This window comes from Hemitrygon akajei, chromosome 3, assembly GCF_048418815.1.
Source record: "Hemitrygon akajei chromosome 3, sHemAka1.3, whole genome shotgun sequence".
Lineage (NCBI taxonomy): Eukaryota > Metazoa > Chordata > Chondrichthyes > Myliobatiformes > Dasyatidae > Hemitrygon > Hemitrygon akajei.
The window spans coordinates 32,704,495-32,719,716 of NC_133126.1; the positions used below are offsets into that span (position 1 = coordinate 32,704,495).

Below are 15,222 nucleotides of genomic sequence, written 5' to 3' on the forward strand. Positions count from 1 at the left end.
TGCTTTTATCACGATAATGGCCCCATTGTGGGGCTCGGTTTCCCCACCCGCCGCCTACAGTGTTCCCAGAGCGGAGCTCGGTCCTCCCATCTCCGATCGTGTCCCCATCGCGGAGCTCGGTCCGCCCATCCCTGACCGTGTCCCCAGCGCGGAGCTTGGTCCTCCCATCGCTGACCGTGTCCCCAGCGCGGAGACCCGCTTCCCATCTCTTCTTTAACTCTGTTTACGTAGTCAGGACGCCAATGTGTGTGTCCTGGCCGCTGATTGGTTCGTGGGGTTTGACCCGGCGGGATCACGCCGCGCAGGACGATGGTCCATTATCTACCATGGAGGCGATATTTCATGAGAAAGTAAGTTGATACGGAAATTGTATTTTAAAATGTCGACGGCAGTGGCGGAGAGGTGCGGCGGCAATATCCTGTGGCGTTAGAGTGAAAGGTGGTTGCTGTGAAGCAGCTCTAGACCCGCTGATAGCGAGGAACAGAACTATAGCTTAGTAATGTAGTGAAGTCCTGTATTTCAGGGCTTCTTATCGGGAAGTGGGTGTCTGGTACCTGGTGTTTAAAGTCTGGATTTGCAGGACAATAAGGAGACAAGAGGAGGCTGCAGATGCTGGAACCTGGAGCAATACACCGAATGCATCTGTGGAGGGAAATGGACGGTCGAGATCCTTCCTCTGTAGTCCAGATAAGGTCCATATTGAAGGGTCTCGACCCTGAACATCGATTGTCCATTTCCCTCCACAGATACTGCCTGCTCCGCTGAGATTTTTCCAACGCCTTTGTGCTTTGCTTGCAGGATAGTAACTTCATTTTTCCAAGGTGGTCAGAATGAAAAAAAACAGTGAAACGGGTTTAAAGCAGAATAGGCTGGGAAGCTAATTTGGAAGGTTCGACACCCGGAAATGCAGAATAAATGGTCAAATGAATGATCAAAGAGGTTTTAAGAAGTGTCTGAAAAATCAGGGTAAAAATAGTAGTGAGACAAAGGGAATGTGCAAACCAGAATGGATGCACCTGATTTGGAATGGGTTCAATATCGAGAGGGGAGGGGACAAAGTGGAAATTTAAAACTAATTTGGCAGGTAAGTAGGATACAGAGTAGGAGGTAAGAAACAGCCAGATGTAGAAGGGAAGCTAAGTTTCAAGCTTATGGGGTGAGTAGAAAGCTGGATTTCATCCATTATAACAGAATCTGGCTAATGAACGGAGGATTATTATAGGTATGTTAACAGATTTAGCAATACAACGTTACATGGTTTAGAAACTTAGTGGGGAAGATGATATGCTAATGAGGAAGATTAATTGCAATGTTGAACAAGAAGTCCATTATTGGATTAAGGAGAGAGGATATTTCTAGACACTATCGGGACGGAGTTCAGAAACAAACATGGTGGTATACCATCAGTTTCCAGATAGTTAGTAGTAGTTGGAAGTGCAGTCGTGTAATCAAGTTACAGAGAAGGTCCTTGTGAACAGCAAGTATATATTGGAGGTTAAGGTCCTGATTTGGGAGAAGGCTGACTGGCACTAGACAAGCACGTGTGCAGGCAGATGGGATTAGTTTGAATTGGTATTGTAATTGGCACAGATGTTGTGAGCCAAGGGACCTATTCCTGTGCTGTACTGGCCATATATGTTATTAGAAATCATAATCACAATTTGTGCTTGGAGCCAGAAGGTCTCAAAGGCGAATTTCTCATCTGTATTTTCTACAGAGATTTGAATTTACTGTGGAGTACATAGCAGTTGGAAAATTTGGAGGGGGAATTCTGGAACAAATTAGCATTGAAACAGAAGGGATTCTGTATGTATAGCAAACTTAAAGGTGGATAAATCGCAAGGGCCTGATGAGATGTATCAGTGAATGAAAAGCAAGGAAATAAATCTCTGGGGCTCAGAGTGAAAATTTCAGATCTTCTCTGACCATGGATGAAATGCCAGATGACAGGACCAGCAAAGTTGGTACCTCTGTTCAAAAACTGCAGTAGAGTTGACCCAATTTAGTCTAATGTAAGTGGGGGGGGGGGGAATAGTGGAAACAGTTCTGAAGAGAAAGACTAATCTGCTTTCAGAGAGGCGCAGATAAGTTGTTGAGATTGTGTTAAAGATTGTCCTGAATGAATGGTTTAATTGATTTTTTTTCCTCGGAGGTCACAAAGTGTGTCATTGAGGGTCATATGGTTGATAGAATCTAAATGGACTCTAGTCAAGATCTCTCATGGGAGACTGAGGAAAAGGATAGAACCCAGTGAATACAGGGTGGTTTGGCTTGGTGACGGGGTATCGGTTGAGGGTTGATTTTGTGATTTAAAAATATGTTGGTTATGGTGTATTACAGAGATCAACGGTGGGATGTTCTTTGTTACTGACACAAAATCTAGATGTTGATGGAGGAGGTCTGATTAGTAAATCAGTAGACGACATTAAGATTGGTGCTGTAAAAAGTTTATGGGGTAGGATGGGCTGAGCAATGGATGACGTGAGGTGATATGCTTTTAGAGGACTAATAAGGTTACATTATATAGTATGAATTGTAGAACTCAGGAAGTAATAAAGAACAAGAAACGTGGTGTATGATAGCAAATATCACTGAAGACAGCAAGACAAGCAAAATATGATACTTGCCTTCAATAGCTAGATCAGAAAGCGGATGGTATAATTTTATAAAACACTTAGGCACATATAGTGAAGTGTCTGCAGAGCTAAGGAAGGATATGATTGAACTGAAGGGGAGCAGAGGAGGTTCGCCAGGATATTGCTTGGTATGGACTATTTCAGCCAAGAGGAGAGGCTGGACAGGTTGTGTTTCTTTTCTTTGGAATGGAGAAAGCTGGTTGGGAGGGGGGAAAACATGCTTGAGGTATACAAAGTTACGAGGGCCATAAAGTACAAAGTGAAAAACATTTCTCCTTGGCAGAGGGCTTCAAGTAATGGATATGAGATTACAGGTGGTTTGAGAAATATGTCAGATGATAAGTGAAATGTGGAACACTTGATTGAGGGTAATAGAGACAGGTACTCTTATAGTATTTCAGGCATAGTTAGATGATCATTTGAAACACTGGTGGTGTTGGCAGTGGAGTTGCTTCCAGTTACAAGAGTTTGATCCTGACATCTGGTGCTGTCATTGTGGTGGTTGCTCAATCCACATGTTGCTGCAAGGGTTTCATACGAGTTCATCTCACATCCCAAATCAGAGGTTCCCAACCTGGGGTCCACGGACCCCTGGTTAATAGTAGGGGTCCGTGACACAAGAATGGCTGCCTTTCACCAAGTTGTGTTTAATTATCATGCCACTGCTTATTGACGTACGTTGCTTTCCAGTTAAGCAATCTGTTGATTTAAAAATTCTCTTTCTTGTTTGCATACCCTCCTTGGTCATCCTTGTCTATCGCTAATTTCCTACACTTCTATAACCCTCAGAGATAATTGTGCACCTTAGATTCTGCATTCTTGGTTGCTCTACCACTGACCTGTGGTAATTTCTGGAATTTCTACTGAAAACCTCTCCACTTCTCTGCTCTGCTCATGTAACATGTTATTTAATCAAGCTTTAGGTCATTTCCCCTAGGGTTTCCATTGAGGTGTCAGATTTTGTTTTATCATGCTCCGATGGCGTTTCCTGGTGCTTGGGGTGAAATTCAAGCAGCATCAGTACTAAAGGATAAGTAATCGGCCTGAATTCCAGCTGTTGCTTGTCAAAAGTCAGAAGCAGAAAGCACGCCCTCCTATCCTTTGCATTTTTAGGACATATAGTTTTATTCTAGGGGCTGAGGGGAACATGCGCATTCTGATAGGCCTCTGGAGACTATGTGACTTTGTTCTATCATGATCTACTTGCTGGAAACCATGCTGGGAGGAGCTCCAAGCAATTGTTTTAAATTTCTTTGTGAGATCAACATGTCTAGCAGGCAACTTCTACTATATGCACAATCCCAATAAATATTGTAAATTGTGCTATATATTCAGAGGAATTATTTTAATAAAATAACTTGAAATATTTTTTATCTACTATCTATATTACTACAAATCAAAGCCACATCTTTTGAATTAAAAAAAGTAGAAATGCTGGGAAAATTTGGCAGGTCAGGCAGCACCTGTGAAAATAAATAATTAAGGAGGGATTATTGACCTGAACTGTTAATTATTTCTTTTTCCAAAATGCCAAGATTTTTTTCCAGATTTTTCTGCTTTTAATTCAGATTTCCACTGTCTGCATTTTTTTTAAATGTAGGTTTGGAAATCTAGCTCAAGGATTTACCATATTTGCTTGATTTTCCTCAATTCTGCCTCAATGGCTATAGCCAAGTAACAGTTACATCCTGAGTCATGGTGTTTTGAGAAGTTGGTGATGAAACATACCACCTCCTGCCTGAGAAGTGACTTGGATCTGCTCCAATTTGCCTACCAGAGCAATAGGTCAGCAGCAGATGCCATCTCATTGGCTCTTCACTCAACCCTGGAACAACAAAGATGCATATATCAGGATGCCCTTTATCAACTACAGCATCAATACCAAAAACTAACCAATAAGCTCCAAGACCTCAATACCTCCTTGTGCAATTAGATCTTCAATTTCCTCACTTGCAGATCCCATTCAGTTTGGATTGTCAACATGTCCTCCACAACCTCCATAAGCACAGGTGCTGAGCACAGCTCCAATGCCATATTCAAGTTTGCTGCCGACACCATTGTCGTAAGCCGAATCAAAGATGGTGACGAATCAGCATACAGAAGGGAGACTGAAAGTTTGGCTGAGTGGTACCATAACAATAAAGCTCTTACTCAATATCAGCAAGACCGAGGAGCTGATTATTGACTTCAGGAGAAGGAAACCAGAAATCCACAAACCAGTCATCATCAGAGGTGGAGAAGGTCAGCAACTTTAAATTCCTCTGTGTTATTATTTCGGAGAACCTGTCCTAGGCCCAGCACCTAAGTGCAAGAGTGAAGAAAGCATGGCAGTGCCTCTACTTCCTTAAGAGTTTGCGGAGATTCGGCATGATACCTAAAACTTTGACTAACTTCTATTGATGTGTACTGGAGAGTATAATGACTGGCTGCATCACAGCCTGGTACGGCGACGCTAATACCCTTGAATGAAAAAAGTAGTGGATATGGCCCAGTCCATCACGGGTAAAGCCCTCCCATCATTGAGCACAGCTACATGAAATGCTGTCACAGGAAAGCAGCATCCATCATCAGGTACTCCCAGCACCCAGGTCTTGCTCTCATCTCACTTCTGCATTCCGGAAGAAGGTACAGGACTCACACCACCAGATTCAGGATCAGTTATTACCCTCAACCTTCAGTTCTTGAACCAGTGGGGATAAGTTCACTCACCTTCACTTGGCCCATCATCGAAATGTTCCCACAACCAACGGACTCACTCTCAAGGACTCTTCATCTCATGTTTTTGATATTTATCGCTTATTTATTATTTCTTTTTATTTGCACAGTTTGTTGTCTTCTGCAGTCTGATTGAATGTCCAAGTTGGGCAGTCTTTCATTCATTTTGTTATGGTTATTAGATTCTGTCGATTTATTGGGTATACCCATGAGGAGATGAATCTCAGGGTTGAATATGGTGGCATATATATGAATTGATAATAAATGTACTTTGAGCTTTATTTTTGCTGAATCCTTTGGCTCAAGTCATAGTCAGTGATAGTTAATTAGTTAGTCCTTTTGGAAGTTTTTTTTGCAGTAGGGTTCCTGATATTACTTGCACTGCTGTGGTGTGGAACTGAGTGCAGATTTTTCATGTTGTAGAAGGAAAATTGGCCTTGACCTGAGTGATATTTTTGGTTTTATACTTAGCTCGGAAGTTTATGCTACAATTGCCTTGAAATTGGAACGTATCATTACTCCATTTGACAATGTTGCCACAATCCTGAAATAAATCAATTCCTACACTTTAAAAAACAGCTTCAGTGACAGAATTGGAGTTTTACTTTCATTGCCACTGTACAAAGCACTTAAAGCCAAACATGTACTTTTATCACCCAGGTTGTGTTACAGTAACAGCTTATGTGAATAAGAAATTCTCTAATAAACGTGCAATTTGGCTAAGCTCAATTTTCTTTTAGAGATAGTATAGAACACTTAAAAAGAGCATAAGAAATCAAAGCTGGAATGGGCCATTCAACTCATTTTTACTATATTATTTAGTAAAGCCTTTTTAACACAATCCCTTTATCCCTTCTCTCCATCATTCATTCTGTGATGATAGAGAATTCCTCATTTTATATATGTAGCATTAACATTTACTTCTGGCTGATCAGTAAAATGCGGTGATAGTTAAAGGGATGAAGTAGCCTTACCTCAGGAGAGAGTGAATAATTGGTGGCTGAAGATCTAGGAGAGAGCACTGGACAAGGAATTGGAGAAGGAATAGGAGGGGGCAGAAACCTAAGAGAGGGTGGTTGAGTTAAAGAAAGAGTTGAGAGAAGAATGGGCTGAGCAGAGAGTGGGACTGGAAGGAAGGCAGAATGAGAGAGGGAACTGGGGTGTGGCGGGATGCAGGAGAAATCTTTGTGAATGAGAGCACTTGTATGTATGGTTGTGAAGATGTTACATCCTTGCAGTAGAATTACTCTTCAATTATTATGAGTAATAAATGTGGAGAAGAGGTAATAGAATTTCAATTAGTTTTGAGTTGGGACGGGTGAAGAGCGCCTACAAGGAGTGTACTGGAAGAAGTTTGGGCGCCACGGTAGCAGAGCCATTAGCGAGATGCTACAATGGCTTTGGGTGTTCCGGACTTATTCAGCCTCTAAGAACTGTGCGAGAAATACAGCCAACATCAGCAGGACATCTTCCACGTGTTCATAGACTTCAAGAATGCATTCGATAGTGTGTGGCATGATGCACCCTGGGCCACAATGAAGAGATACAACCTGGGCCAGAAGCTGATCCAAACCATAAAGCAGCTCTACACCAAAGCTACAGTGCAGTACTGCCGAAGAGTCTCGACCCAAAACATTGACTGTACTTTTTTTCCATAGATGCTGCCTGGCCTGCTGAGTTCCTCCAGCATTTTGTGTATGCTGCTTGAATCTACAGCATTTGCAGATTTTCTCTTGTTAGTGCAGTAAAGCACAGGTGGAGAGTGGTTCCACACATCAGTTGGAGTCCGACAAGGCTGCCTCCTTTCACCCACATTGTTCAAGATTTTCTTGGAGCAAGTAACGACGGATGCCCTGGAAGACCATGTCAGCACAGTCAGCATTACAGGACAGATTATAACCAACCTCAGGTTCTCTGATGACATTGGGGGCTGGCAGGGAGTGAGGATGAATTGGCCTGCCTTGTGAACCATCTGGACGATACACCTAGCAGATATGGCATGGAGATTAGCACAGAGAAAACCAAGCTGATGAGAAACAGTGAGGATCTAATCATGGCAAAAATCACAAGTCAGTGGACAAGAAGTAGAGAGAGTCAAACAGTTCAAGTACCTTGGCACCACCATCAACCAAGAAGAATCAAAGCCTGAAGTCCTTCCAAGGGCAGTCCAAACACCAGCAACGCTGGCTAACCGAAAACCAATCTGGAGAGACAACAATATCACTCTCAGATCCAAGTTGAAACTCCTGCACACACCTGTGCTCTCCATCTTTTTGTATACTTGTGAATTATGGACTTTGACAGCAGAACTGCAAAAGAAGATCCAGGCAATGGAAATGAGATGCTTCAGAAGGCTCCTCAGCATCTCCTATACTGACCATGTCTCAAACGATGAAGAAAACAGAACCATCACCCAGCACATGAGACAATATGAAAATCTACTGTCCACAGTAACGAAAAGGAAACTGAGATAGTATGGCCATATAACAAGATCAAGTGGACTCTCAAAGACCATTCTTCAGGGAACAGTGCAAGGGGAAAAGAAAAATGGGCAGACAGAGGAAGAAATAGATAGACAACATTGCAGAGCAGACCAGAGAGAGCTTTGCCACAAACTGGGCACTCGCCCACAACTGTGAGAGATGGGGACAACAGGTGGAGCTCTCACCTGTACAGCACTCCTACAATCCAGGCAGGTTGCGGTATCTGTAACTGTAACACTTCAGGGTTCAGAGTTCAATTCTGGCACTGTTCTGTAAGGAGTTTCTACACATCCTCCCCGTGAAATGTGTGTGTTTTCTCTGGATGCTCTGGTCTCCTCCCACAGTCCAAAGAAATACCATGTAGGCCAACTGGTCATTGTAAGTTGGCCCATGATTAGGCTAGGGTTAATCGGGGTTGTAGGAGTGCTGGGGCAACAAGGCTCAAAGGGTTATATCGGTAAGTAAATAAAGTTTCATCTGATGATCAGTGTAGATATAGACAGTGATGAAAATCAATTTCCACAGTTATGGACAAGACATAGGTTTGAACCTTAGCTTTTTGAAGCAGGCCACTTATGATTTTTATTTCAACCTGAACAAGTGGTCAAACAGAAGCATACAGCCAGAGCGAGTTTAACATTATTCAAAGTAGCAGGTATGGTGAAGCGGAAGAAGTCCTCCCACTATTTGCAGAGTAATTTACCTCCGTCATGGGTTGGTGTTTTCTCCAGAGTCTGATTGCTAAGTCCCTGATTGCCCCTTTGCACAATACACACAAAAAGTATCATACTATTTGAAAGGCCACTTTCTCCAAGAGAAACATTTCAGTTGTTGCTTTGTTTGCCCAAACGCTACAGCACGCATTGGAATACAGGTTCTCCCCAGCTAATGACATGGTTCTGTTCCTGTGAATTGTTCATAACCTGAGCTGTTCACAAGCTGGAAACGTGGCCTTGAACCATGTTTCCAACCCTCAGAACTTGGCAAGTTCATCTACGAGTCTCCCAAATGTTTATTTGTATGACAAACGAGAGGATCGGCAGATGCTGGAAATCTAAGCAACAGTCTTGCCGAAGTGTTTCGGCCCAAAACGTCGACTGCACTCTTTTCCATAGATACTGCCTGGCCTGCTGAGTTCCTCCAGCATTTTGTGTGTGTTGTTTATTTGTATGTATGGGTTTTACATGATTGGACATTTGCAAGCTAGAAGGACATGTGCAAAGCAAATTAGATCAGTTGTCACAATGCAGCATTTTATGACTCAGGAGTATTACAATGTTTTATTAGAGAACTACAGAATGTGGCCCAGACTGGTTGGACTAAGTGACCCATTTCTATGTTGTATATTGAGTTCTTTGTTAAAATGCATGGTAGCATAGTGGTTAGCTCAACACTTTACAGTACAGGTGACTCCGATTCAATTCCTGCCATTGCCTGTAAGAAGTTTGTACATTCTCCCTGTGACCATGTGGGTTTCCTCTAGGTACTCCAGTTTCCTCCCACAGTTAATTGGTCATTGTAAACTGTCCCATGATTAGGCTAGGTTTAAATCGGGGGATTGCTGAGCAGTATGGCTTGAAGAGCCACAAAGGCCTGTTCCACATTGTATAAAATAAAATAAAAAGTATTTAACCATTTTCAATACTGCATTTCATTTTTCCAAAGTTCAACATGTGGTCTTCAGCACCAATTAGGACAATTTTTTTCCAAAAGCAAAATGAAACTGATGCTGGAAATCTGAAATAAAATAGAAAGGGTCAAAGATACAGACCAGGTCAGTTAGCATTTATGGAGACAGAGACAGAGTTAATCTTTCTGGCAAATATCTTTTTCATCCAAGACCTGTAACTTATATGTTCTAAATTTGAGGTCCATAACCACCTTAATGCATGTAACATTGGTCTAATTAGACCCTGCAACAAGTCACAGAGTCATAGAAAAGTACAGCACAGAAACAGGCCCTTCAGCCCATCTAATCTGTGGTGAACCATTTAAACTGTTTACTCCCATTGACCTGCACCAGGACCAGAGCCATGGACCACTTGTGCTGACAGCTTGTTCCACACTCTGATGACCCTCTGAATGAAGAAGTTTCCACATCCTCATGTTCCCCTTAATCTTTCACCTTTCACCCTTAACCCATGACCTCCAGTTGTAGTCCCACTCAACCTCAGTGGAAAAAGCCTGCTTGCATTTACCCTATCTATGCTCATAATTTTGCATACCTCTATCAAATCTCCTCACAATCTTCTGCTTTCTAATGAATAAAGTCTTAACCTATTCAATTTTTCCTTATAACTCAGGTCACCTGGACCCGGCTACATCCTTGTCAATTTTTTCTGTACTTTTTCCACTTTATTTATATGTTTCCTGTAGGTAGGTGACCAAAACTGCACACAATACTCCAAATTAGGCCTCACCAACGTTTTGATAAACTTTAACATGCATCCCATCTCCTGTACTCAGTACTTATATTTATGAAGGCCAGTGTGCCAAAAGCTTTCTTTACGACCATTTCAGTGAATTATGGACCTGTATTCCTAGATCCCTTTGCTCTACCTTACTCCTCAGTGTCCAACCGTTCACTGTGTAAGACCTACCTTGGTTGGTCCAACCGAAGTGCCACACCTCGCACTTGTCTGCATTAAATTCCATCTGCCATTTTTCAGCCCATTTTTCCAGCTGGTCCAGATCCCTCTGCAAACCATGATAGCTTTTCTTGCTGTCCACTACACCCCCTGTCTTGGTGTCATCCACAAATTTGCTGATCCAGTTAACCACATTATCATCCAGCACATTGATATAGATGACAAGCATCAACAGACCCAGCACCGATCTCTTCAGCACTCATTAGTCACTGGCCTCCAGTCAGAGAGGCAACCCTCTGGAACCACTCTGTAGGAGGCAGATCTAAATGGAGCTGGCTAGATTCTATTTATACTGATTGTTAATTGGAAACTTTGTCAGAACCTCCTCAAATGGTACTGCTAAGTTTACTACCAAATAATATTAATGATATTGCAGATAACTTTAGCTTTTATCTAGGGTGTCTGAATTGCTGGTTCTTGTTTGAGGGGAAAGATTTGTTTTAATCTGGAAATGTAGGATTATCAATGAGATTGATTGGTTTGTTTGCCAATTCTGTTCGTAGAGTCAGCACAGACAGGGAAAGGAATGACAGTTGTTAACATTACTTTGGTTTGCTTAATTCACTAGTTAGCCTCGCCTTTGTGGTTTAATTCACCTCTACTGTGCTTACAGTTCACGTGCAATAACCTAAAATGAATAATTACTATTAACAAGATTTAGGGAATCGCAAAACAGTTATTTTTATTTGGATCAGAGAGCTGGCTAATGTACCAAGGATAATGTCTGTTCTGTAATTTCATTGCTAATTTCCTTTGTAATTATTCTATTAAATAATGAATTAGTGGAATGGGCTGATGTACGTAGTTCATCAGACTAGTGCTTCAGCTACATCTAGTACATGCCCTAAAAATATAAGGAGTAATATTTCATCATGCAATCTGCTATTCCACATAATTAGCACAGAATGCCAGAGTTGTTGTCGTTGTCCTTAGCTTGCCCCATTGAAATGAGAAAGGCTTGTTTTCCTCAGTTTCTGTGTGTTCTGAATGGACTACAACTCTGGGACATGGAGACTGTTCCAAAGATGGGCAGGAGGTGCCTGGTGGGAAGGCCTGTGAGCAGTTAGTGAGGGAGTGTGCTCACTCACAGTCCATCCCAGACAAAGTCCTCCCCACCACTCAGCACATTGACATGGAGCGCTGTCACAAGAAAGCAGCGTCCATCATCTAGGCCCTGCTCTCTTCTCACTACTACCATCAAGCAAGAGCTGCTGGAGCCTTGGGTCCCACACCATCAGGTTCAGGAACAGTTATTACCCTACAATTATCAGACTCCTAAATCGGCGTGGATAACTTCACTCACCATAACTCTGAACAACTTACAATACCACTTTCAAGGACTCTATAGCATATGATCTCAGTGTTATTTATTTTTTTATTTGCATAATTTGTCATCTTTTGCTCATTGATTGTTTGATGGTCTTTGTTTATGTATAGTTTTTCATAAATTCTGTTGTATTGATTTATTTTCCTGTAAATGCCTACAAGAAAATGAATTTCAAAGTAGTATATTGTGACATATATGTACTTCGATATTAGTGCCATAGACACTACAGCACAGACACAAGCCCTTCGTCCTATCTAGTTTGTGCTAAACTTATAATCTGCCGAGTTTCGTTGACCTGCACCTGGATAATAGTCCATAATCTGGATAATAATCCATAATCCTCCCATCCATTTACCTATCCAAATTTCACTTAAATGTTGAAATCGAACTTGCATCCACCAATTCCACTGGCAGCTTGTTCCACACTCTGAGTGAAGAAGTTCCCTTTCATGTGCCCCTTAAACGTTTGACCAGTCACCTGTAATCTATGACCTCTAGTTCTCGTCTCACCCAATCTCAGTTAGAAAGCTTACTTGCATCTACCATATCTATGCCTCTCATAATTTTGTATACCTCTCTCAAATCTCCCCTCGTTCGTTTATGCTCCAGAAAATAAAGTCCTAACTTATTCAACCTTTCCCCATAACTCAGGTTCTCAAGTCCTGGCAATGTCCTTGCTAATTCTCTGCACTTTTTCAATCTTGTTGATAAGAGGTCAGAACTGCACACAATATTCCAAATTAGACCTCACCAACATCTTATACAACTTCAACATAACATCCAACTCTTGTATTTAGTACTTTGATTTACAAAGTCCAGTGTGCCAAAAGCTCTCCTTATGGCACTATCTACCTGTGATGCCACTTTCAAGGAATTATGGACCTGTATTCTCAGATCCCTCTATTCTCCTGCATTCTTCAGTGCCCTACCACTCACTGTACAAGACCTGCGCCAGCTTTAATTTCCCATTAAGTTCCATCTACCGTTGTTCAGCCCATTTTTCCAGCTGGTGCCGATCCCACTGTAACCTTTGATAGCTTTCCTCACTGTCCACTACACCCCCAATCTTGGTATCAGCCACAAATTTGCTGATCCAGCTTACTACAACATCATCTAGGTCGTTGAAATAGATGACAAACAACAGTGACCCAGCACCCTTCCCTGTGGCATACCACTAGTCACAGGCATCCATCTACTACCACTCTCTGACTTCTCTCATGAAGCTAATGTGTAATCCAGTTTATGACCTCAACCTGAATGCCAAGTGACTAAGAGGACCTTGGCTAAGGCCTTGCTAAAGACATGATCTACCACGCAAAAAAGCATCCCTAATCAGTTCCCTGTCTATCCAAATACCTATACATCTGGTCCCTTAAGAGTACATGCCTTTAAACTACCCACTACTGAAGTCAGACTCACTGGACCCCTAATTTCCCACTTTATTCTTAAAGCCTTTCTTCGACAACAGAAGATCCAATCCTCCGCCGCCCCGTGCCTTGCTAAGGAGGTTTTAAATATCTCTGCTAGGGTTCCTGTAATTTTGTAATTTCTGCAGTCGCTTCCCACGAGGTCCGAGGAAATAATCACCCTAATTTGCCTCAAGACAGTAAACACCTCATCCTCTAATCTGTATACTGTCCATGACTCACTGTTGTATTGCCTCACTTCCATAGACTCTGTGTCCTTCAGGTTGGTAAGCATAGAGTATAATAAATACGCATTGACTTTGACTTGGTTTTCTCTGATTATTAAGGATTTCTAGGTGTTCCTGATGCATAGTTTTCTGAGTTATTAATTTCATCGTGTAGGTTTCTCCACAGGAGGAATGTGAGCCAAATTCGGGGGGGTGGGGGTGCTAGCTCAGGAATGCACCTTGGTTGGCATAATATGTTGGGCTGAAGGGCCAGTTTCACTCTTGTATAACTCTATAACTTTATGGCTTTAAGACAGTTTGAGCAGTCACGGGTCAGATATTCCTACGAGTCCATGGGAATGTTGATCTTTGAGGAAGATTGGAATACTTCTCAGCATGTGGGTCATAGAAAGTATACAGTTTTGCTTCAATCCATCTTTGCAAGAGGGTCAGGTTGCAATATGGCTATTCAATCTCCACTGCGGGAATTAGAGCAAAACTTGTATGCATTTTCAATCACTGAGTAATGAGGTTTTTTTGGGAAATGGTAGCGTAGTGGTTAACACAATGCTTTACACTACTAGCAACCTGGGTTCAATTCCTGCTGCTGCCTATAAGGAGTTTGTACATTCTCCCCATCACCACGTGAGATTCCTCCGGGTGCTCTGGTTTCCTCCCACAGTCCAAAGGTGAACCAGTTAGTAGGTTAATTGGTTATTGTAAATTGTCCTGTGATTAGGCTAGGATTAAATTGGGGGATTGCTGGCAGCACAGCTGGAAAGTCCTGAAAAGCCCACTTCGTGATATACATCAACAATTGAATATTGACATTTTCACAACAGTACAAGAGAGGCTGTCACCAAGTTTACATAAAGAATTAACTGTTTTGATTGCTCCTGCAGCAAGAAGGGTCCCTCTGTGCTCAGCATTGCCTCAACAATTTGCTTCAGGGCGAGTACTTCAGCCCTATAGACCTGTCTACAATTGCACAGCAATTGGATGAAGAAGAGCGAGTAAGGATGGCAGAAGGAGGAACTACCACAGAGGAATACAGAATATTTTTACAGGTAAAATCTGCAGCTTAAATTGTGTTTACTTCAATTGCTCCTTATAGGCCTTTTCAATAATTTGGTTGAGGCAACTCACTTCCAAGTCATGTAGTTGTGGGTATGAGCCTTGGTCCATGAACTTGAGAAAGTAACTTTAATTTACATAAACGCTGTTAAGAAAGTAACAGTGCTTTAACAATGCTGCAAGGAAATTAAATGTTATTGAATCTCCAGTGTAAAGGCACTTTTGGAGTTGGATGTATCAGATTCTAGAACACTACTAAAAGAGATTCTGTGGTCTTCAGGTGTCCTGAACACAATGTTTTATTACTCAACTAACTCTTAGCAATATCCTTATAGCCATCTGTAATAGGTAATTATGTGTACATCATATGGCTTTTATCCTCCTGCTTCTCCAAGTCTCCTCTGCGAAGCAACTGAGATCAGGAATACATTACGTAGGGAGGGCTTGTAGAAAGAGAAAATGTCCTCACCACTTTGCAGTGCAGAGTATTGGGGCTTTTTTTTTGCCATTCTCACAAATGAATGAGGTTTCTAGATCATTTGATTTAAGTCTCTTCCTAGTCTAAGTCATTATTTGACACTAAACACTCAAAATAAATAATTTTCTGAAGTTGCATTATTCTGTCAACTGGGGGCAGCATTGTAAAAAAACTGTCTTATTTCAAATGAATGCTTCTAGCTGCCAGGTCCTTGATTAAAAAAACACC

The 15,222-nt window shown here is 41.8% G+C and overlaps 1 protein-coding gene across 1 annotated transcript in view; it reads left to right on the forward strand.

Annotated features, from left to right (window-relative positions):
- The first annotated feature begins 288 nt into the window (after window positions 1-288).
- atxn3 (ataxin 3) overlaps window positions 289-15,222 on the forward strand; it is a 75,502-nt gene continuing 60,568 nt past the window's right edge. The window contains exons 1-2 of the mRNA XM_073039510.1: window positions 289-350; window positions 14,345-14,509. Of these exons, the coding sequence (XP_072895611.1) occupies window positions 327-350; window positions 14,345-14,509 (189 nt within the window). The 5' untranslated portion in view covers window positions 289-326. The remainder of the gene's footprint in view (window positions 351-14,344; window positions 14,510-15,222) is intronic.